Source organism: Lontra canadensis, unplaced genomic scaffold (genome assembly GCF_010015895.1).
Source record: "Lontra canadensis isolate GAN:19392208 unplaced genomic scaffold, GSC_riverotter_1.0 scaffold8, whole genome shotgun sequence".
Taxonomy (NCBI): Eukaryota; Metazoa; Chordata; class Mammalia; order Carnivora; family Mustelidae; genus Lontra; species Lontra canadensis.
The window spans coordinates 25,452,150-25,477,055 of NW_022631002.1; the positions used below are offsets into that span (position 1 = coordinate 25,452,150).

Below are 24,906 nucleotides of genomic sequence, written 5' to 3' on the forward strand. Positions count from 1 at the left end.
CGAGACCTGAGCTGAGATCAGGGGCGGCATGCTTGACCCAGTGAGCCCACCCGGTGTCTCCAGACTGGTTTATTTAAGTCGTTGCCTTGTTGTCTATTTTAAGGAGTTAAGTTGTGTTAGAGTGATTTATAATGCATAGAAGAAGTGAAACTCTAATAAATACAGTTTGTTACAGAATTGTTGCCTTACAACTTAAAAAAAAAAAAAAAAGAAAAAACATTTTCTATTCTTATTGCATGTCATTTTTGCTACTTTGTGTTTTGGTTTAGATACTGACCAAAGTGCACACCGTTATTTATATGGACTAATTAATTTATTCTATTTTTCCTGTCCGTGACTGTAGGAAACATTTAAAAAACAATTATAAAATATTGGCACCTTCATTTTATTAATTCCTATAACTCTTAATCAAAATGAACAATTAATGTAATTTGGGATTTTGCGTAGATACTTTTAAAAAAAATTCTCCTTAATGGTGACTATAAATTTATATTTTTGGTCTTTATAGATTGTGAATCGGCACGGTCCTGAGGCAGACAGGCATTTATTACGCTGCCTATTTTCACATGTGGATTTCAGTGGCGATGGTAAAAGCAGTGGCAAAGATTTTCATCAGGTATTGGGGCTTAACATAATTTATGTTTACTTAGATTTAATTGTTCAGTGAATTGCATCTTGGGCATTGTGTAGCAAACAACACCTACAAGTCATCCAGAGATCATCTTAGCTGACTGAATGAATGAAAGGTGTTGGGACTTGTCCTTTTTTTGTCCTTCCCCTCTCCTGCCTGGCTGCAGACCATTAATAGCTACCTAGGTCGGGCTTAGATTGCTGGGGATCAGAGCTGCCTGTGGGAAACAGGAATGGGGGAAGTCCTGCTTGACAAGTAAGTAAGGCAGAGAGGGGATCTTTTGTTCTAGATAGAATTTCTTTGGTTTGATTTTCAGTCTGGTAATGGTTTGTCATTATATTGTTCCTTACAGTTATCTGTCAAGGGAAACTATTTTGTAAAGGTGTTGATGTTTAACTTGTTGCTAGTAGACTCTAAGTAGTTTAAATGGGATTTTTAAAGAGCTAATTTTGATAAGGTATGGAAACAATATACAGTATTGGATTACACTTTAATGTTCTGAGTACCTCTGCGTCTGTGAAGAAGATGAATGTTAGTGCTAATGAAGATTCACTTTTTATTTTTAAAGACTCAGTTTCTGATTCAGGAGTGTGCGTCGCTGATTACAAAGCCAAATTTTATCTCGACGCTGTCCTATGCCATTGATAATCCATTGCACTATCAGAAGGTTGGTATTGCTTTTATCTTAGTAGTCTTAAGAATGTGACTTTCTAAAAAGGCTTTAAACCTTGATCTCATAGTGATCTGTCTTAATTTAAAAATTTCAGTGGTTTGGGGTTTTTTAATTTTCTAGCAAAATCAAGACAGTTTGATGATAAGTAGAGACTAAAACCAGATCATGTGAAGTCTTAAGATTGTCATTTCACAGTTCTAGGACATGGGGTATTGTTTCTGACAAGACTACAGAATTCTTTCACTCCTGTGTAGTACCATGATTGAGTGAATAGATGTTTTTATAAAACTTCTTGAAAATCATTAAGTTCTTTTTTCTTTTTAAGTTCTTCTTGTTTTAAAATAAAGTTTGTTTTATTTCAGAGTTTAAAGCCTGCACCCCACTTATTTGCCCAGCTGAGTAAAGTTCTCAAGTTAAGCAAAGTACAAGAGGTAAGTGATTTAAGAAGAGAGATAGGCAAAATTGGAATTAAAACAGTTACTTGACTCTTTAAACAACCTAATCCCTATTGTTTCAGGTAATTTTTGGCCTTGCCCTCTTGAATTCTTCCAGCTCAGATCTCAGAGGTTTTGGTAAGTTACTTTTTTCTTAAAGATCCTGTAGTGAAATTATTTCTTTAAAATCCATGAGTTTTTGAATCTTGAGGCTTCATAGCTTAGACTTAGTAAAATAATCTAAGATTATTTTCTTTTAGTTTGTCTTAAACATGAGCGGGTGAGGGGTGAGTTGGTGAATGAAGATGATGGTCATCTGTGTTCTGATGTGAGTTTTTACCTGTTGTGGTGCAAAAGTAACTTGTGGTTTTTGATTTACCTGACTTCTAGCTGCCCAGTTTATCAAACAGAAGCTTCCTGATCTTCTGCGTTCTTACATTGACGCAGACGTCAGTGGAAATCAAGAAGGTGGCTTCCAAGATATAGCAATAGAGGTCCTACATCTCCTCCTCTCCCATCTCCTCTTTGGGCAGAAGGGAGCCTTTGGAGTTGGACAGGAACAAATAGACGCTTTTCTTAAGACGCTGCGCAGAGGTAAAAGAGTATCTATTGCTTACAGAAGGTGATTTCTTAGGATGAACACAAACACATGATGGAAGGATTTTAGAATACACATGAAGACGATTTACTTTTCATTTTTTAAGAGAGAATTTTGTAATTTCACATATGAAAGTGATTAAAGCCCCATAGGACAGGTATAAAATGAACGTAACTTCAATAATCTTGTCCTATAGGTAACAATCTTGGTTAAGACTTGGTATGTTTCATATAGTCTTTTTTTTCTCCTTTAAGGTGATGGAGACTACATTGTTGTGACATATTCTTTTTACTTAGAAAAAATTGGTCATTATTGCGCCCACTTTAGCTCTTGGACTATTTGAATTGCTCTGCTAAGATAACTCCTGGTCCTGTTGATGTTCTTTTCTCTGATTTTTGTTTCGTGGGGCTGAGTAGTCTTTTAAAAACAAATCTTTGATTATCTTGATTATACACTAACCACTATTCATTTTCACTGTTACTTAAAAAAATCTTTTAAAAGATAGATTTCTTTATTTGAGAGAGAAAGAGAAAATGCACACCAGCTGGGGGGAAGGGCAGAGGGAGAGGGAGAAAAGAAGCAGACTCCCCACTGAGTGCCCAGCTCAGTCCCAGGACTCTGAGGCCATGACCTGACCTGAAAGTAAGAGTTGTATACTTAACTGACTGAGCTACCAAAGTGCTCCTTAATTTAAAATATTTTTAAAGTACGTTTATCTATTTAAGTAGTCTCTGCACCCCATGAGAGGCTTGAACTCACAACCCTGAGATCAAGAATCCCATGCTGCATCAACTGAGCTAGACAGGTGCCCCCTATATAGTTGAATTTAATTAAAAAAAATTTTTAACAACTACTTTTTTTTTTTTTTTTAAGATTTTATTTATTTATTTGTCAGAGCAGAGGCAAGGGGAGAAGCAGTCTCCCCCGCTGAGCAAGGAGCTGGATGCAGGACTGGATCCCAGGATCCTGGGATCATGACCTGAGCTGAAGGCAGCCACTTAACTGACAGACACCCAGGCATCAGTTTAATTTTAAACTGCATTAACTTCTCAGTGATAAGAAATTTTCTTCCTAAAATTGACAGTGATATTCTAATTATCTCTGATGTGTTCTTTGTATGGAAACTAATAGTCCTACTGTGAAAATTTGAAGTAATATTTAGGATGTGACTTGGTCACTAGGTGTTATATTAGGATCCTAATACAAAACTTAAAAATATATACCCAAGCAAAAACATCTATATTTTGGAATTAGTGCTAAGGTCCTAACTTGGACTAGCTGGATTGGAAAAAAACTTTGAAAATGAACTTGTGGAAGATTCAGGTTTGGGGGCTTTTAGAAAGAGTAAATGAGGATAGTTTGTTTGTAATCAGTATAGCAGTTGTAATCTTCTTTTGTCCTTCAGATTTTCCCCAGGAACGCTGTCCCGTGGTGCTTGCACCACTTTTATACCCTGAAAAACGGGACATTCTAATGGACAGGATCCTGCCTGATTCTGGAGGGGTAGCTAAAACCATGATGGAGAGCTCCTTGGCTGATTTTATGCAGGAAGTAGGCTATGGCTTTTGTGCAAGGTTGGTATAAAACGTACTGAACTTCTGATTACTCTTGTGCCAGATATGATGTAATAATTCTTTAAGGTGAGTTCCTAAGATTAGTTAATGTGCCCTCATCTTTGCCTCTGAGTTTTGCTTCTGAATTTAATCTTCCACACACAGGCATACCTCATTTTGTATGCTTCACTTTGTTGTGCTTCACAGATGCTGCACTTTTTCCCTAAACTGAAGTTTGTGGCAACCTGTATACAGCAGGTCTGTTGCCACCATTTTCCCAATAGGATTTGCTTATTAGTTTGTGTCTTTGTGTCACATTCTGACATTTCTCACAGTATTTCAAACTTTTTCATTACTATATTTGTTAATGGTGGTTTGTCATCAGTGATTACAACTCCGTGAAAGCGCAGATGATAGCTAGCAATTTTTATCAAAAGAGTATTTTTTAATTCAGGTATGTACATTTTATTTAGACGTAATGCTGTCGCACATGTAGTAGACCTGCAGTATAGTGTAAACATAACTTACACTGGGAAGTGAATAAGTTCATTTGACTTGATCTATTAATGGTTGTCTAGAGCTAAACCCACAAAATCTCCCAGGTATGCCTGTATTAATTTATATATATATATATATATATATATTTATTTATTTATTTTCTGGTGGCTAAATTTTTATCACTTTCTCCTCCCCTAGTTTCTCAGATTTTGAAATCAGGTTGCTAGTCTAGTCGCGGATAGACAATTCTAGCTTTTATGGGAGAGAGAGCATTGAGGCAAGGCTTCATGGAAATTTTATCCTACTTGATGTGTTTCTCTTTTCTCTTCCCTTGCTGTACCTTCAAATCTCCACTGTTACCTTCATTTTCTCCAGTTTCCTTTTCTTTTTTAACAAAGCTGCTACTTCAGTGTTTTTGTCTCTTGCTAGGGACACCAAAGGAAATAACTTTCAGCCTTTTACTACTACTATTACTGTGATAAAGTGGATTGTCAGTATTTTCTTGTAGTTTTTTTTTTTTTTTTTTGAGAGAGAGAGAGAAAGTGAGAGCATGAGAGGGAAGAAGGTCAGAGGGAGAAACAGACTCCCGGTGGATCTGGGAGCTTGATGTGGGACTCGATCCCCGGAGTCCGGGATCATGACCTGAGCTGAAGGCAGTTGCCTAACCAGCTGAGCCACCTAGGCGCCAGACTCAGTATTTTCTTGAGAGTTGATTAAGGGTATTACTATGTTCTGTTTTGACTTTGACTTTTTAATGTTTTTCAAACTTCAACAGAAACCAAATTTCCATTTATTTTTGAAAATAAATTTGTTGGGTGTGACTATGTGCCTGGCATAAAACTTTTATTTAGTTAAACTTCAAGGAGCAAAGTAGAAGAGTTAGGATACATTTTCAAGGGTTTGTGCATATCAAAATAATCAAACTCCCCTCAAGTTTCAGCATTTTATCTTATATTAAAAAAAAAAACACATATATATATTTATGGCTGGGGGAGGGCCAGAGGGAGAAGGAGAGAGAGAATCTTGATTTCCACACTGGGCTTTATGTCATGACCCTGAGATCATATTGTGAGCTGAAATCAGGAGTCTGTAGTTAACCAACTGAGCCACCTAGGTGTGCCCTAAGTATCAGTATTATAAACTTGATTCTATTGAAGATGGAGGAAGTTAATTTTGCTTTTGTGAAGGATAATCCTTACTCCTGGCTTGTATTTTCTTCCATTGATCTTTTAAACCTTTTCCATTTTCCTATTTTCTTTCAGTTTTATTGAGAAATAATTGATACAGATAAACATCACTGTGCAAGTTCAAGCATATAGCATGATGGTGTGATTTACATATATGGTTTGATCTACATGTATTGGAAAATGATTACCACAGTAGATTCAGCTAGTTCCTATCTTCTCATATAGATACAGTGAAAAGGAAAAGTTTTCCCGTTTTCTTAGTTAAGTAGGTACTTTTTATATTTCTAGCTGTATAAAATAACATGGAATACAGTCATACTAGGAAAAGTCCAAGGATTTCACTCAGGGCTTTTGCATATTAACATTTCTTAACCTTTGTATTGAAGGTGGAAGCGTTTTCCTGAGGTTTAATTTCTGTTTCAGTATTGAAGAATGTCGCAATATAATCATGCAGTTTGGTGTTCGGGAGGTCACAGCTGCCCAGGTTGCCAGGGTTTTGGGGATGATGGCTCGAACTCATTCAGGATTGACAGATGGAATTCCATTACAGGTAAATATAGGAATCAGCTGTTTTACAATGTGAATTAATATCCTGTCCTCTTTATTTTCTTTATTAAATTACAGTATGATTGATCTGCCAACCAGAGCTGAACACATTAAGTAGTTGGGTTTGTTTAATTCAAATTTTACTTGTACAGAGTATCTCTGCTCCTGGCAGTGGGATCTGGAGTGATGGAAAAGATAAAAGTGATGGAGCACAGGCACACACATGGAATGTAGAAGTCTTGATTGATGTTCTCAAAGAACTGGTGAGTACATGTAATCATGATTTTATATTCATGATGTTAATATGATAGAGCCCAAAGAAAGCAGATTTTATTTTATTTTTTTATTTTTTAAAGATTTTATTTATTTATTTGACAGAGATCACAAGTAGGCAGAGAGAGAGGAAGGGAAGCAGGCTCCTGCAGAGCAGAGAGCCCGATGCAGGACTTGATACCAGGACCCTGGGATCATGACCTGAGCTGAAGGCAGGGGCTTTAACCCACTGAGCCACCCAGGCGCCCCAAGAAAGCAAATTTTAATAAATAAAATGCTTAGCTGAATGAGAGCAGCAATGTTTTGGGGTTTCCCAACTCTATTGGCTCCAAAGTAATGAACTTTACAAAGTGATTATCTTCTGGAGATAGTTCATAATCACATACCTGTTTTGTTCATTAGGAGTTGTTGCTGTTCAATTCTGAGTGACACTGCTGAGGAGTTTGGTGGAGTCCTGGTGTGTGGTTATTTTGAAGAAACAAATTTAGTGCAAAGTAGTGATTATGTAAGGAATTACTGAGAAAGGAGGCCTTCTGAATGTTTTGTGGAAAGTGCAACAAAAATTCTGCTGTCTTGTTCATGGTGGATAAGGATAATAAAATTCATATTTCTCTTACTACTTTAACTTACAGAATATCCGCAAACTAAATAATTTGCCCCCAAATAAACAAAGTATCTCTCTTAAAATGTAAAAATGCTTAAGTAAAACATGTAGGAATGAAACCTTGAGAATTGTAATCAGTGGACGAATAATGGAGTCAGGATGTATGTAATATATCTTCATTCTCATCCATAAAATGTCTAGGAACAAGATATAGCTTTGAAGACTATAGATATAGATACAGATATATCTTTGTAGATAGAGATATATATATATTTATAACATAATATTTCTTGTAAGGTCTCAGGACATTGATCCTAATTCTCATTTTTAGTTTTTTGTGTTAGTGATTTATAGATATAATTGGGTTACAGTTGTCTATATGACTTTCATGGATTTTTAAATTGTTCTTGATAGGTAGATTTATAGTATTCAGATTTATTCTTCTTTAGTAGTAGGAAAAAATAATACTTGATCATGGCAGAAAATTTGGAAATGAAAAAAAAATGCCAGTTTTATTACGTATGGATACCACTTTTTTACTTTTAAAGATTTTATTTATTTAAGGGAGAGCACCTAGCCAGAGTGAGAGAGCACAAGCAGGGTGAGGGCTGGAGGGAGAAGCAGACTCCCCACTTAGCAGGGAGCCCGATGTGGGGCTCCGTCTCAGGACCCTGGGATCATGACCTGGGCAGAAGGCAGATGCTTAAGTACTGAGCCACCTAGGCGCCCCCCAACTTACTGTTCTGATTTTATCCTGTGGTGGTCATGCATAAGTAAAAATACGCCCTTTTCACTCAGTAGTTCCATCATTGTACTTTATTGCCTTACTGAAAATAATCTCTTTTTAAAATTGCAGATAAGGACAGTATTTCATGTTACCAATCCTGTTTGTTGTTTTCAAAGAGTGCAAAAGGCTATAAAATTGAGATCCAGCACTGTGGGTTTGAACAGTTGAGTTAGTAATCTCTTTTCTTCCTTCTTTTTCTTCTTATATTAGAGTTTTTTACATACTTTTTGTGGGCAGGGAGCAGAAGACAATTTCATTTTGGGTCAACAATTTGATTTCTCCATTGCCCTTCAAAGATGAGAGGAAGAAACCAAGGGGATTCTTACCAAACTTACCTCTGGATTTACTAAATTGTCTCTGTGATAATGCTGTGTAATAATACATTATTGGTTCTGTTCTGTTATAGTCAGTACTTGAAACAAATGTTAGAAAGAAAAGAAAATCTTATTTTCTGAATGTTGTTGTTACCTTAGAGTGAATACTTCTTTTGAAGTTTGTTCTTTGTACCCTTGCTTTGTAAAGCAAGCATTGATGTCTTCATGGCTTGCAAGGAGTCGCCTTAGAGCAAAACTAAACTGTCCATGGTGCTTCGAGGATTTTTAAGTACAGAGTGTGCACAGCCTTTTTCTTTTCAAGCATAAAATAAACTTAGTACTTTGTGCAGAGTGTTTGGTAAATTATCTTCTGTAAACTTGCTTCCTTTGCTTTATGTTTTGTTTTTTTTTCCCTAAGATTGTTATTTATTTGAGAGGGAAAGAGAATGAGAGAGAGCGAGCATGAGAGGGGGAAGGTCAGAGGGCGAAGCAAACCCCTCGCTGAGCAGGGAACCCAATGCAGGACTCGATCCTGGGACTCTAGGATCCTGACCTGAGCTGAAGGCAGTCGTTCAACCAACTGATTCACCCCGGCGCCCTGCTTTATGTTTTCTTAAGGAGTCTTATACTGCTTTTTTGAATACCTTTTCATAGAACATTTTTTTAATGGCATTTTCAGTCATTTTGACATAAAGAATTTAGACCACTTTTCCTGATGCATACTTGGTATACTTTGTAGGGGAGATCTTTAGTTAATTAAGAATGGTATTGGGAGGTGCCTGGGTGGTTCAGTCTGTTGAGGATGGATTTGATTTTGACTTAGGTCGTGATCTTGGGCTTGTGAGATTGAGCCCTGTGTCAGGCTCTACGCTCAGCATGGAGTCTGCTTGAGATTCTCTGTCTCCCTTTCCCTCTGCCCTTACCCCACACTTGAGTGCATGTGATCTCTATCTCTCTCAGTAAGTCAGATCTTTTAAAAAAAAAATGGTATTTGGGATAATTGACTTATTTTTGCAACTTTGTTCCAAGGTAGTAGAATCTTGGGTGTAAACACAGAGAGGCATTAATTGAGGAATTTTGCCAAACTGGGATGGGATTGTTTGTTGGACGGTTACCCACTCCTATTGGCTGTAGGTATGTCATGAACTAAAAGGTTGGAGTGCCTTGCTAGTAGAACCAGTTTATTTTAACTATTAAGAATTGTTTTTCTATGTCTTTATAAATTCCAGGTTATGATTATTTTGAGTTTATAATTAGAACATTTTAATTTATGATTCCGTTTGGCTCTTTGGGTAAAGCATAGAAATGTGTATACTTTTTGTTCATTAGGTTTCAAAATGTTTTTGTTTTAGAACCCGAGTTTGAATTTCAAGGAAGTAACTTATGAACTGGACCATCCTGGATTTCAAATTCGTGACAGTAAAGGACTTCATAATGTGGTTTATGGCATTCAGCGGGGTCTGGGTATGGAAGTGTTCCCAGTAGACCTCATATATAGACCTTGGAAACATGCAGAAGGCCAGGTAAGTGATTGGTGTTCAGTTGTAGAAGGGGAGGCAAATAATGACTTACTCCTTATGTAGTGTCTTCTATACATTGGTTAAAATAATCTTTTAACGTAGAATTTGTTTTGTGCAGTGCAGAATAGTAGAGACATCAGTATTTTGAAAAGGAGATCATCATAGTTGAGTACTAGTCAGACTTAAAGTGTAGCAAACCATTTTCCCAGCTATTTCTGTCCAAGACCATTTTATCTCATATTTTTCATGTGTTTGAATTGTCTGTGGTTTTGAAGAGCAGGTAATTAAGATTTAAAACAGAAATTGTCGGGGCGCCTGGGTGGCTCAGTTGTTGGGCATCTGCCTTTGGCTCAGATCATGATGGTGGGGTCCTGATATCGGGCCCTGCGTCAGTCTCCCTTTTCAGTGGGAGGCCTGCTTCTCTCTCTCCTACTCTCCCTGCTTGTGATCCCTCTCACTGGCTGTCTCTCTCAAATAAATAAACCTTAAAAAAAAAATTGTCATTTTAATAAGATTAAGATTAGCCTATGAAAATACTTCACATTTTCATAGCATTTGCATTCATTTATGGTAGTAAGAACTTTTTTCTCTTGTTCCAGCTCTCCTTCATTCAGCATTCCCTTATAAATCCAGAGATCTTCTGCTTTGCTGACTATCCCTGTCATACGGTTGCCACTGATATTCTGAAAGCACCACCAGAGGATGACAATCGAGAAATTGCCACATGGTAAAGACTCACCTCTAGCTTTTCTTGCAATACAGAATTAATAGGGAGCAATTATGTAGTTAAAAATTTTACTGAAACAGTATTTTTAGTGCGCCTACTTAAACTTTAAATTTTATAGAGGGTTGTTGATGGATAAAAGTGTATTTTTAGTTTCCTTATCACTAGATACTTATGTTTTTCCTCTGTAAGTTCTGCCTGTGGGTATTCTCTGAAACTGTCAAATATTGGAAGGAAGTTTGTACTTCTCCCTTAGTTTAGGCCCCTTTCTTCTGTCTACAGATATGCTTGCTTTCTTTTCTTTGTAAGTAGTCAAGATGGCCAACCCATCAATTCTAATCCTTTCAGCTAAGTTACCTAGTTTATTTGAGTTCCAATTCCTAATTTCTGAGGGAGAATCTGACTCTGGCCCAGTACGTTTCTCCTGGAACTCAAGTCACTCCTCTCTAGGAATGTGAGGTAAGGATGCTGAAAGTACTTGCATTACTATTGAAAAACACACACACAACACACACACACACACAGGGAGGGGGAGGACATGGGCTGGATTGCTCCCCAAAGGTAACTGCTTTGTTTCTTACTTTTTTTCTAACCAGTTTTCTGAGCCCCTTTCCCAACACGGAACAAATGATTGAATTTTGGGGGCTCTGGGTGGGATTTTTAGGGCACTTTAAAGCCCTTTAGGTATTGCCAGAACTTCTAAAGTGAGAGATGGTAAACTTCCTGTAACAGGTTAGTTATCTGGCTTTTCTGGCGAGATGGTCTCTGTAGCAACTGCTTGACTATTGTAGCACAGTATAAATATGGGTGTAGTTCTTTCAACAAAACATTTACTGAAACAGGCAGTAGGTAGGATTGGTCTTGTGGGTGTAGTTTGCTGATCCCTGTTCTGAAAGATTGACTCCCAAACAGTAGTTTATTCTAAAGTTTGTCCTTTTCTCAGGTGCTAGCAACATTGGATATGCAGGCTTGATTGGTATTTTTTTCCCCGTCAAGTCCAAGTATATAGCAGTATTTCTTTTATAAAACTGAAATGTCATAGCGCATTTAACAATTCTTTAACATCAAGTTTGTCTCAAAAATGTCTAACAGTTTGTATGATGAAGAGTCCAGACAGGGTTTATATGGTTTCTTTCATTCTATAAGTCTACCTTTTCTCATTCTCTTTTTTGAAATACAATTTTGCCATTGATTTGATGAAGTAATAGGATCTTTTATCCTTTAAACTATCCCATGGTATGGGGTATATGTTTCCTCATGGCATTTAATTTGATCTCTGTCCCCATAGTTTTCCTGGACTAAGGGTAGAGTAAGATACTGAGATTTGATTAAAGTCAACCACATTCAGCTTCTTGGGGCAAGAATAATGCATAGGGGATGCTGTGGACTTCTGAATTTGCTTGACATCAGAAGGCACTTAAGTTAGACCTTGGCATTACCAAAGTAAGTTTTCAGGCTCTGTTTTTGTGTAGAATTTTTTGTGTGTATAAATTAGGTCTGTGTTTACATTTTGGGTTTATGACTATTCCTAAATAAAGTCTGTGATGTTGTTTCTATTTTTTATACCAATCACAAAAATCTTTGATGGTATCTCCTTGGTAAGAATGATCTGTGATTGTATAAGTGGTCTGTGGTGTCCCCTCTCCTAAACCACTTATTGTCAACTTGGACTGCCTTTGAAATTAGTATGAAAGTATACCAGCATATGATTTTAATATGAACACCACCAATTTAAATACTTTTCGAGCTGACAACAACTCAGTTTTATTGTGATAGCTGGTAACACTTAGTTGGAAAATACATTTTTGTGTACTTAGGTTTTCATTGACAGTATCTTACCTCCATTCTTCTTAGGAAGAGCTTGGATTTGATTGAATCTCTGCTGAGGCTTGCAGAGGTGGGGCAGTATGAGCAAGTCAAACAGCTCTTCAGCTTCCCTATTAAACACTGTCCAGACATGCTAGTATTGGCCTTACTACAAATCAACACCTCTTGGCACACCTTGCGCCATGAGCTCATCTCTACTCTGATGCCAATTTTCCTCGGAAACCATCCTAACTCTGCTATTATTTTGCACTATGCATGGCATGGGCAGGTAAGAAATAGACATTTTTTTCTCTTAATAACTGACATTCTTTGAAGCATGTTCAACTAAATTGTCAATCTTCAGTTATGACACTTTCGAAAAGTGGCACTTCCGCAAAGCTTACTTTATCTTTTAGCATCATATGAGTGTTAAAGTCTAAAACTTCAAAGAACGAGAGGGAAGAAGCAATAAACAAACAAATAAATAATTCAGGACCACGAAAGCTCTGTACTATAAGGGCACCAGTATGCTTTTGATAATAGTAAGGAGCTTAATTATTTATCGTGGAGCCAGAAGGTGCTCATGTCACTTTTTAACAGTAAACAGAAGAAGATAATAAATCAATTTACTTGACATTATTTTGTCTTTTATCCATATCCAGCATCTACATTTTATTTTAGATTCTGTTGAAATGCCCTTTAAGCCCTGTGCTTTCCCTCCCTAAGTCTAGAATTGATTTAATCTGTAAATATATTTTGTTCATTGAATTTTTTCCCCTAATGCCCTATTATATTTTTAGTAATGACAAATTCAGAATCTGTAGAAAAAGCAGTTATTTATATCAAATGCCCCCCTTTTTAAAGATTTATTTAATATTTATTTGAGAGAGAGACAGAGAGTAGGGGAAATAGCGGAGGGAGACAGTCTTCAAGCAGACTCCCCACTGACTGTGGAGCCAGACACAGGGCTCAGTCTCCTGACCCCGAGATCATGACCTGAGCCGAAACCAAGAGTCAAGACGCTTAACCAACTGAGCCACCAGGGCTCTCCGCTCAAGTGCCTTTTTTTTTTTTTTTTTTGGCTATTTTTTTCTTTAGTCATTTTTATTTTCACTAGTTCACATTATATACAAGTACTTTAAAAAAATTTGTTACGAATCATTTATATTGAAAATGTTCGCTTTAGTTCTATGCTATTCGGTCAGCCCTCCATTTTTAGATTCAAATTACATGGTAAACTTAGAGTTTACAGAATGTGTAACAAGCATTTATCCAAAAGCTTTGCAGGCCAGGTATTTTTAGGTCTTTATCACCACAGCTATAAGGTAGAAAGGGCAGACCAAAAGGTGCTGCTTCTCCTTACTCCTTGTTCAATACTTGTTTCATTTGGATCTTCTGTCGCTCTAGGACAGTAACCGGAAAGTGATTTAGGTATAGTGATAGCAGTTGCCTTGCCATTCCTTCTCTGAGAACTAGTCACTAAATTCCAACTTAATTTCTTTCATTCAGCTGCAAGTCTTTAGATCAATCCTCAAAGCCAGGCTGTTTTCTGGAAATAAAATTGGATAATTACAGAAAAACGAACATTCTCATTTGTGAAAATAGCTAGATGTTGTAAAATGTACGAGTACCATTCCTGGAATACTACACTGTGCAACATGAGAAATGATTACCTTAAACCAATTTTAAAAGCTTATAGACCAGTAATTCTATAATTTAATAATAAGGAATTTATACAGATTTGATGTAACCTTATGTTCACGTTGTATTCTGTTCTGTTTGCAAATGTATTGGCAGGTGTTTTATAGGATAAATTTTTACTGAATGACTGTATGACCCAAGGTTTAGGGACAGGCTTTCATTTGGAAGATCTGGGAATAACTTGACTTTCCTACAGAGAACGTCTGCAGTCACTGCTTGAGGATTGAACTTAAAGTCTGCACTGATATACCTCAATTTTACATATACATAACAAATTAGATTAGCCGGGTATTTGCAGTAGTGCCTGTGAAAATGTTTAGCAGTACTGATAATGTAACCCCCGTTTTTCTTTTTTTAGGGACAGTCTCCCTCAATCCGCCAACTTATTATGCACGCGATGGCAGAATGGTACATGCGAGGGGAGCAGTATGATCAGGCCAAATTGTCTCGAATACTTGATGTGGCCCAGGACTTGAAGGTGAGCTTGGACGGGCAGGCTAACACTTTTTTATTTATTAATGAGAAAAGGAAGCTTTTTAAATAAAGATTCATTTGTTTTGGAGAGAGAGGAGGAGTATGAGCAAGGGTGGGGCAGGGCAAGTGGGGAGTGGCAGAGGGAGAGAGAAAACTCAGGTTGACTTCTTGCTGAGTGTGGAGGCTGACACACGGCTGGTTTTATGACCTTGAGATCATGACCTGAGCCAAAGTCAAGTTGGATGCTTAACTGACTGCACCACCCAGGCGCCCCAGAAAACATTTTTCAAGTAACATAGATGCCTTAGGAATAATTCAAATTTAACTAGTTCTTAGATAGATTAGGTTGATATTTACAGTTTGCCTTGTTAAGTACAAAGGGTTTAGAGGGAAAGTGGTTTTAGAAAGGTAAGAAATGAGGGTGCCTTGGTGGCTCAGTCATTTAAGAATCTGCTGTTGGCTCAGGTCATGGTCTTGAGATTGGGCCCTGGGTTAGGCTACTTGCTGAATGGGGAGTCTGCTTCTCCCTCTGTCTCCCTGCCCCCATCCCTGCTTCTTGCTCTCTCTTAAATAAATAAGTAAAATCTTTGTAAAAAAGTGAAAAAAGTGTTTTCACTTCTCAGTACATTTGATTGAGTTTTGTTTTGTCTTCTGTGATAGTTGCAAGGCTATTTTAAAGCAAGTGATAATTGACTTTCATGTAGTATGTTAGATATAATTTGTAGGGAAACTGGTTGGGTTTCACCCTTTGGGAGGTTTTATTAGCATTCATGGTATCTTTTGACAAGTAGTCTGACACTTGATGTCTTTGACCAGTAGGTGCATAGTACTGGTGTTGAAGTTGTGCTTAGGTTGTAATAAGTCTGAGTTTAAATTTTTAAAAATGGAATATTGATTGTTTTTTATGCATTGTGTCTTGCTCTGACTTAGGTTGAGTTATTTTCAGAAGCACAGGGTAAAGTCATGTGTTTGTCCACCTTTGAAATGTGATCTTATTTTTAGTAAAAACTAATATCACCAATGAATTATACTTAAGCTACTTAAAGAATAATGACCAAGAAGATATTAGCAATATGTTTTATTTAGACTTGTTTGTAAAAGTAAAACCAGGGGACAGAGAATAGAACAGAATGAGAGAAAGATACTTAATTGCTTAACAGTTTTTTTTTTTTTTTAAGATTTATTAATTAAAAAAAAAGATTATTGGAGGGAGAGGGTGTGTGCATGTTGGGGAAGGGGGAGGAGGGGGCAGAGGGAGAGGGATAGACAAAAATCTCAAGTAGACTCCCTAGTGAATGGGGAGCTTGCTATGGGGCTTGATCTCACTGCTTTGACATCATGACCTGAGCCAAAATCAAGAGTTGTAACACTTAACTGTCTGAGCCATCCAGGCATTCTGACTTAAAAGTTTCTGATATTCTTTTGTTTTAGGCCTTGTCAATGCTGCTAAATGGTACTCCATTTGCCTTTGTTATTGACCTTGCTGCACTTGCTTCACGTCGTGAATACCTCAAACTTGATAAGTGGCTCACAGATAAAATTCGAGAGCATGGAGTAAGCAGGATTTGTCCATTTATTACTGCTTTAAAATTTTGATGGCTTAATTAGTTAAAACAGTGGCAATGAAGATATTATTTTGCGGATTTTAGTCATACTGTCTTTTAATAGTCTTTAATCTGAAAGCAATTTATCTTAAGCCTCAAAGCAGTTAAGATCAGTTTCACATAAACTCAAAGATTTTCTTTTTTCTAGGAGCCTTTTATCCAGGCATGTATGACTTTTTTAAAGAGACGGTGCCCTTCTATTTTGGGTGGACTTGCTCCAGAGAAAGATCAGCCCAAAAGTGCTCAACTTCCTCCAGAAACTCTGGCGACAATGTTGGCCTGTTTACAAGCTTGTGCAGGGTAAGAAGAGTATGTTTACATAGGACTGTTTAGTATTAGAATTGGATTATATGAATAAATTGTTTGGGGAAAGAGGGGTTGAATGATTAAAAGTGACAGCAGCTTAGATAATCCAGTCATTTTTAAATCCAAAGTGCTATACTAAAAATACGTATTAGATCCATTTGAGTTGATTTTTTTGTATATGAGTGTAAGGAGAGGTTCAGATTCATTGCTTTGCATATGGATGTTCATTTGTCCCAACACATTTGTTACTCTCTTTCGAATTGTGTTCTGAAAAGTTGCCTGAAATGTGGGGGTTTTATTTCTGGATTCTCAGTTCTGTTGATCTATACATTTTGATCCTTGCGCCAGGACCATGCCATCTTGATACTGTAGCTTTTCAGTGAGTTTTGAAATTGGGGAGTGTGAATCCTTTTAACTTTGTTCCTTTTCAAGATTGTTTTGGCTGTTCTGGGTCCCTTATATTCCCATATGAATTCTCTTTTTTTTTTTTTTAAAGATTTTACTTATTTATTTGACAGACTAAGATCACAAGTAGGCGGGGGTGGGGTGGGGGTAAGCAGGCTCCCTGCTGAGCAGAGAGCCAATTGTGGGGCTCGATACTAGAACCCTGAGATCATTACCTGAGCCGAAGGCAGAGGCTTTAACCCACTGAGCCACCCAGGCGCCCCTCCCATATGAGTTCTTGCAAAGTTGTGAAGATCATCACTGGAATTACATTGAATCTTTATATCATTTTGGGAAGTATTGCCATTTTATAATACTAAGTTTTGTGATTCATGAATTTTATTTAGGTCTTTAATTTTTTTCAGTGATGGTTTGTCCTTTTCAGTGTATAAGTCCTAATCTTCCTCTGTTGTATGTATAGTTTCTTTTGTACAAGTCAGGTAATGGCGTGAATAGTTTTTTCTCCTTCCCATCTTTTTTTTTTTTTCCTCTACAGTGAACCTGCAGTCTGATGTTGAATAGAAATGGCCAGAGCAGACATTCTTGTCTTGTACTTGAATTTAGAAGGTGTTTAACCATTAAGTGTAATGTTGGCTGTGGGTTTAGATACCCTTCAGGTTGAGGTTTCCTTACCTTTAATTCTAGTTAGTTGCATGTTTTATCATGAAGGTATTTTATTAGATGCTTTTGTCTGTATCTCGTGAGGTGATTGTGTGGTTTTTGTTATTTTGTTATGCATATTAAGTGAAATTTGGATGTTAAAAAATCTTGCATTCACTTGGTCTTTGTGTATACTACTTTTTATATGTTGCTGAATTCAGTTTGCTAGTATTTGGTGAGGGTTTTTGTGTCTGCATCCCTAAGGGATATTGTTCTGTGGTTTTCTTGTTTTTTTGTTTGTTTGTTTTGTTTTGTTTTGTTTTTTGTTTTGTTTTAGTCTGGTTTTGATTATCAGGGTAATAATAGCCTCATGCAGTGAATTGATAAGTGTTCTTTCCCTTTCCTCTTTAAATTGTTGTGAGAAAAATTGGTGTCAATTCTTTAAATGTTCCGTAGAATTAAGCAGTGAAGCCATCTGGTCCTGAGCTTCTCTATCTTGTTATAGATGTAAACAGATGTATACAGATTTTTTTTTTTTTAAAGATTTTTATTTTTAAGTGATCTGTACACTCAGTGGTGCCTTGAACTTACAACTCTGAGACCATGAGTCACATGGATCTATTGACCGAGCTAGCCAGGTGCCCCTAGGGAAATTTTCATTCTTTTTTTTTTTTTCCTCTTTTGAATCAGTTTTGGTCATTTTTGTCTTCTCTAGGAGTTTGCCCATCTTGTTCCTTTATATTATCTCCTTATACTCTTTCTCATTTCTTTCAGGTTGGTGGTAAACTCCTGTTTTTCAGTTCCTGTTTTTAATAATTTGAATCTCTTCTTTCTTCCCTTCCTCTCTCACCACCCTTTTATTGTCATTGTGACTAAATGTATGTCAGTCTTGTTAACCTTTTTCAAAGACGCAACTTTTAGTTTCGTTTTTATCTGTTGTTTTTCTTTTTTCCATTTATTTCAGCTTCTTATTTTGTCTTTAGTTTGAACTTTTTTAAATTTACTAAGATGAAAAGTTTGATTTTCTGTTTGAGATTGTTCTTGTTTAATTTGGGGTGTTTATGGCTTTGAGTTTCCACCTATGAAATGCTTTAAGTTTGGTATTAAGTCATCTGAAAGTATTTTGTAATTTTCTTTGACCCATAAAAGTTTGTTGTATTTAATTTTCACATATTTGGGAATACCTAGTTTCTCTTAACTAATTTTTAGTTTTATTCAGTTGTGAGTGGAGAATATGCTTTACATGATTTTATAGTCTGTTGAAATTACTGAGTTTTATCATGTGGCCTAACAGGGTCTATCCTGGAGAATTTTCCATGTGCCCTTGAGAAGGATGTGTATAGTCTGCTGTTGGATCAGGTGTTGTGTATGTTTGTTAGGATTAGTTGGTTTAATAGTGTTGTTGAAGTCTGTGTTCCTTGTTTAACTGCTCTGTGGTTCTGTTCTGTTTTTTTTAAAGTGAGGTATAATTGATATTGTGTCAGTTCATGTATGTGTTCATTTGATATGCTTATATATAGCAGTGTACAGTTAAAATAGTGTTAGCTAACCTGTCACACCACGTAATTATCATTTCTTTTTTTGTGTGTGTGTGGTGGGTACAATTAAGATCTTGTCTCTCAGCAACTTTGAAGTATATAATACAGTATTGCTGACTATCAGTTATTGATAATAGAGTATAGAAGCCTCCAACTATTTTTGAGTTGTTTATTTCTCCCTTCAGTTTTCTCTTCATGTGTTTGGGGGCTCTGTTTTTAAAGGTATGTATGCTTATGATTATTATGTCTTCCTGTAAGAAGGATTGGCCTTTTTATTATTATAAAATCCTTTTCTTATTTCCTGTTAATTTTTTACTTTATGGCTACATTTTGTCTCTCATTAGTGGAGCTAATGTAGTTCTCTTTTTGTTAATGTTTGCATGGTATCTTTTTTCACCTTTTATCTTCAAGTTATAGATGTCTTAATCTAAAGTGTGAGTCAGTTCTGGACAATATATAGTTGGATTGTTATTATTTTTTTAATCCATTTGATCATCTCTTAATTGGAGTATTTGATCTATATATTTTTAATGTGATTACTGATAAGGTAATTTATTCATGTCATTTCTATTTTCCTGTATATTTTATGTCTTTTTTTTTCTTTTATTTCTCCATTGCTGCCTCCTTCACTGTTAAACATATATCTTGTAGTATATCATCTTAATTCTCTTGTTGTTTCCTTGAATATATGCTTTTGAGTTATGTTTTCCCTTTGTAAGTTAACCTGTTAAAATTAACATCTTAACTTAAAACACCCTAGTTCTGATTAATACCAACTGAATTTCAATAGAATGCAAAAATTTACTCCTATAGCTCTGTCCTCTTTCTCCTTCATTGGGCTGCTATTGTTAGATTACACCTCTTTCATAGTGTTATCATCAAAAAAGGTATAATTATTACCTTGTGTGGTAATTATCTTTTAAATCAAGCAGGAGGTCTCTGGCAAGCTGTGGATGCTGTTCTCTGTTCTGCAGGGTGGAGGTTGTTAAAACTGTCAAGAGAAAGTCTTGCTTTGAGAGATACCAAATGGACATTAGAAGATGAGAGGATTTAATTGATTACTATGCTCAGAAACACTTGGTAATTTAAGATAAAAATAAGTACAACACATCCAAATATAGAATGATAGTTCAAGTAGCTAACAGAAGGATCATTTGTCAGATTGCTTATGCCAGTATAGAAGGAGATATGATTGTTTTTGCAGCTTATGCTCATGAACTCCCAAAGTACAGTGTGAAGGCTGACCTGACAAATTACGCTACAGCATATTGTAGTGGTCTGCTACTGGCCTTTGGTAGGTTTGGCATAGACAAGATCTGTGAAGTCCAGGTGGAGGTGACTGGAGATGAATACAATGTGGAAAGCATTGACGGTCAACCTGGTGTCTTCACCTGCTTTTTGGATGCAGGGCTGGCCACAGCTGCTACTGGAAATATTTTGTGGCCCTCAAGGGACCTGTGGATGGAGGCTTGTCTGTCCCTCATAGTACCAAATGATTCCCTGGTTTGGAAAGCAAGGAATTCAGTGCAGAAGTACATCAGAAGCATATGGGTCAGAACATTGCAGATTATATGCATTACCGAATGGAAGACGATGAAGATGCTGACATGAAACAATTCTCAGGGCACCTGCCTGGCTCAGTCAGTGGAGCATTTATTTGACTCTTGATCTTGGGGTTGTAAGTTTGAGCCCCACACTGGGTATGGAGATGACTTTAAGGGGGAAAAAAAAATTCTGTCAATATATAAAGAACAAAGTAACTCTAAACATGGTGAAGATGTGTAAGAAAAGCTCATGCTGCTGTATGAGAGAATCCAGTCTATGAGAAGGAGCCTAAGAAAGAAGTTAGAATGAGTGGAACTGTCCCAGATTCTCTTGGCCCTGAAGAAAGATGAGGTAGCTCAGAAGAACTCAAACTTTCACAGAGCTTAGGAGCAGGCCACTGAGAGCTAATAAGCCAAACCATAATTTCTATGAAGATTTTTTAGGTAAAGACAGTAATAAACTTACCAAGCCAGAAAAAGAAAGATCAAGCAAGAGATTAAAAAGATATAAATTAAAAAACACACACTGTGTTTTATATTTATCTAGGTCACTGTGCTGGTGCTCTTACTTGTTTCATATGAACTCAGGGTACTGTGCAGTGTCCTTTCATTTCTGCATAAAGGATTCCCTTTATTTCTTGTTAGGGTGGATTATTTAAGAATAAATTCCCTCAGTTTTGGTTTAAGTGGGAAAGTTTTAATTTCTCCTTTGTATTTCGAGGATAGTTTTATAATAGAGGATTCCTCATTGCTACTCCTTTTCCTTCAGTTCTTTGAATATGCCATCCCAGGGCTTCCTGGTTTCCATAGTTTCTTAGGGGACATCAGCTGTTAATTTTTTTTGAGGCTCCCTTGTATGCACTACATTGCCTCTCCTTGCCATTAAGCTGCTTACGTTGTCTTTTATTCTTTCACCAGTTTGATTATGTTTCTAGGTTTGGACCTTGTATGTTTATATTACTTGGAGTTTGTTGAGCTTCTTGGGAGTCTAGATTAATGGTTTTCATCAAATTCAGGAAGTTTTTAGCTGTTATTTCGACAAATACTCTTTTTGCCCCTTTTCCATCTCATCTCTCCTTCTGGAACTCTCATTATATATGTCTTGATACGTTTGGTAGTGTTCCACCGGTCTCTGAGTTTATTTTTTTCCACTTTTTTCTTTCACTTTTTCAGGCTGGATAATCTTAGTTATCTTCAGATTCTTGGATTCTCTTGCCTGCATGAATCTGTTCTTGGGAACCTGTAGTGAAGTTGGCAGTTACTACATTTTTCTTTCCTCCTTTCTTCCTCTTTCCTCTTTTCTTTTCTTTTTTTTTCTCTCCTCTTTTTTTTTTTTTTGAAGATTTTTTTTTATTTATTAGAGCAGCAGAGAAAGAGGGAGATCCTGCTGTTGAGCAGGCAGCCCATTTCGGGTCTTGATTCCAGGACTCTGGGATCATGACCTGAGCCAAAGGGAGACATTTAACTGGCTGAACTACCCAGGCCCCCCAGTTACTGGATTTTTTAACTCTAAAAGAATTTTTTTTTTAAATTTTACTTACTTATTTAAGGAAGTTACTACACCCAGTGTGAGGCTGAAACCCATGACCCCAAGATCAAGAGTTGTGTGCACATCAACTAAGCCAGCCAGGTGCCCCAAGAAATAATAATTTCTAGATGCTCTATCTTGAGGAACATCTCTCTCTCTCTTTTTTTTTTTAAATTCAGAGAGCAAGAGAGAGCATGATCAATTGGGGGGAGGGGCAGAGAGAGAATCCCAGGCAGGTTCTGTGTTGAGCCCCATGTAGGGATCATTCCCACAACCTGAGATCAGGACCTGAGCCAAAACCAAGAGTAAGATTCCCAACTGACAGAGCCACCTCTCCCCCCATAGGATTTTAATTTTTAAGAAATCTCTACACCCATGATGGGGCTTAAACTCAAAACCCTGAGATCAGGACTTTGTATGTTCCACCAACTCAGCCAGCCAGCCAGCCAGCCAGTCCTTGAGGGGCACCTTTTTAAAGTTTTTCTTGTAGTTCTTTTTAACATGCTTTACTTCAGTGTTTTTTTTTTTTTTTTAAGATTTTATTTAGGGGCGCCTGGGAGGCTCAGTGGGTTAAAGCCTATGCCTTCAGCTCCGGTCGTGATCCCGGGGTCCTGGGGCTCTGCTCGGCGGGGGGCCTGCTTCCTCCTCTCTCTCTGCCTGTCTCTCTGCCTACTTGCGATCTCTGTCAAATAAATAAAAGATTTTATTTATTTGACAGAGATCGCAAGTAGGCAGAGAAAGGGAGGCAGGCTCCCCGCTGAGCAGAGAGCCCCATGTGGGGCTTGATTGCAGGACCCTGGGATCATGACCTGAGCTGAAGGCAGAGGCTTTAACCCACTGAGCCACCCAGGTGCCCCTACTTCAGTTCCTGAAACATATTGAAATAAGTGATTTAAAGTCTTTGTCTACCAAGGCCAGCATGTCTTTTTCTCAGGATAGGTAGTGTCATCTCTCCCCCCGCCCCGCCAGAATTTCTTACTAAATTCTGATTTTTTTTTTTAAGATTTTATTTATTTATTTGACAGAGATCACAAGTAGACAGAGAGACAGGCAGAGAGAGAGAAGGAAGCAGGCTCCCTGCTGAGTAGAGAGCCCGATGTGGGGCTCGTTCCCAGGACCCTGAAATCATGACCTGAGCTGATGGCAGAGGCTCTAACCCACTGAGCCACCCAGGTGCCCCTCCCAGGACAGTTTTTGATGATAGCATTTTATTACTGTGTGCAGGCCATGCTTTACTGTGTTTTTGTTTTTGCATATCTTGTAATTTGTGGTTGGAAACTGGTAAGTCAAAATAATGTGTGAGTTCTTGAAATCAGGCACCCACCCCCACCTCTGTTTTTTGTTTTGTTGCTTTTTTTCTTTCATTTAGAGATTTTTGGGAACTATTTCTGTCATGTCCATACTCTTTTGTCACCTTAGGCCATTGACATTGGGTAGCCTGGTGATCAGCTAAGACTTGGGTGATTTTTTATTTTTCCTCTTCTTTAAAAAAAAAAAAGAAAAGATTTTATTTATTTACGTGACAGAGAGATCACAAATAGGCAGAGAGGCAGGCAGAGAGAGGAGGAAGCAGGCTCCCTGCTGAGCAGAGAGCCCAATACGGGGCTTGATCCCAGGACCCTGAGATCATGATTGGGTGATTTTCTTAAATGCCAGAATGAGCAAGTTACTCTTTTTCCTGTGTTTTTTTGGCATATTGGGGCACATCTTAACACTAATCACTTGACAACAACTTGTTAGCCTTTATTTCCTTCTTAGAGCCTGAACGTCAACTTGAGGTAAGAGCTTGGTCCGTTTTAGGTCTTTTTGTGGTAATATCACAGATTGACTATTGGCGTTGCTCAATACATGTCCAAGGACTTCTTGATTCTCTGGGAAAATGAGAGTTCTCCATTTCACCCATGGGAATTTTATTCCCCAAATTTTCCTTTTAAGCTTTTTGGTTAACCTCTTATTTGCTCAAACTGTTATCTTCCACCCTAGGCAGCCAGAAAATTAAAACGGTTCCCTTTAAATGTATCAACAAATATCTCATGAGGGAAAAGGCTGTGCTTGGTCAGCTCTTAGGTCAGATAGAGATAATCTTGCCATTGTTGTCTCTCAGGGTTCTCTGAGGATGAGGCTTTGGAGATGCCTCAAGCCAGTTCTGAGCCCTGTCCTGTGACTGTCAGGCTGCTGGTTTTTCTCTGTAATGATAGGTTTTTCAAGGTTGCTGTCCAGCTGGAGGGGGCGGCATGGGAGTAAAGCAAATTGAGATACCGGAAAGCTTTTATTACCAAGATTCAGTCTTTCTGGAATAAAAATTTCTGGATTGTTACATATCAAGAGTTCATGTATCATATATATGTTATGTATCATATATGTTAGAGTTCTAATATAGTTGATTCTGATAATTTTTGCCACTTTTCTAGTTGCTTTTATGGAGTAGAGAATATTTGGAGATCTTTTTATTTCACCATTTGCTTATGTACTGTGTATTTTTTTGTAATTTCTGAAGCATAATAAACACCTATGAGTCTACTGTGCAGCTTAACCTGTAACATTTTTGGAGCTAACTTTGTCTTCCTCTGCAGTCCTGTTTTCGTAAGGTATCCCATGTAGATCTTGAATTTTATTTTGCTTTTCTATGCTTTTTGAGAAATTTGCACACATATATCCCTAACTGGGTGTTCTCAGGGAGTATTTTCCTTCCTCAGAGTCATTTGATATTGTTATAGATTGTTACAAGCAGAGAGAAATGTGTTAAAGGCATCTAGTAGGTAAAGGCCGGGGTTGCTGTTAAACATTTTACAGTCCACAGTAGAGCCTCCCAACAACAAAGAATTATCCAGTCCATAGTGCTGATAGTGCAACAGTTGAGAAACCCTGCTCTGTAAGTTCTTAATGTTCTAAAATTTAGTTTTAGAATGTTGCCTTTCACATTTGTACATTGTAATCCACCTGGAGGTAAGTAAACTGGAATTAAATACTGGAAATTTAAGGGCATATTGAAATTGGATAAAATGTTTTCTATTTATTT

At 37.3% G+C, this 24,906-nt stretch overlaps 1 protein-coding gene and 1 pseudogene across 10 annotated transcripts in view; both read left to right on the forward strand.

Moving 5' to 3' along the window:
• Nucleotides 1-24,906, forward strand: part of CNOT1 (CCR4-NOT transcription complex subunit 1) — a 108,062-nt gene that overhangs the window by 42,132 nt on the left and 41,024 nt on the right. For 9 of the 10 annotated variants that reach the window (XM_032854325.1, XM_032854317.1, XM_032854321.1 and 6 more), the window contains exons 3-16: nt 509-616; nt 1,200-1,298; nt 1,667-1,735; nt 1,822-1,876; nt 2,129-2,332; nt 3,742-3,910; nt 5,998-6,124; nt 6,273-6,383; nt 9,451-9,621; nt 10,218-10,345; nt 12,197-12,437; nt 14,208-14,327; nt 15,755-15,877; nt 16,076-16,227. In XM_032854325.1, coding sequence (XP_032710216.1) covers nt 509-616; nt 1,200-1,298; nt 1,667-1,735; nt 1,822-1,876; nt 2,129-2,332; nt 3,742-3,910; nt 5,998-6,124; nt 6,273-6,383; nt 9,451-9,621; nt 10,218-10,345; nt 12,197-12,437; nt 14,208-14,327; nt 15,755-15,877; nt 16,076-16,227 — 1,877 coding nt within the window. Of the gene's footprint in view, nt 1-508; nt 617-1,199; nt 1,299-1,666; nt 1,736-1,821; nt 1,877-2,128; nt 2,333-3,741; nt 3,911-5,997; nt 6,125-6,272; nt 6,384-9,450; nt 9,622-10,217; nt 10,346-12,196; nt 12,438-14,207; nt 14,328-15,754; nt 15,878-16,075; nt 16,228-24,906 lie in introns of those variants that run through there. The other variant, XM_032854324.1, reaches the window with a different exon arrangement.
• On the forward strand, nt 19,901-21,638 carry LOC116865812 (annotated as a pseudogene).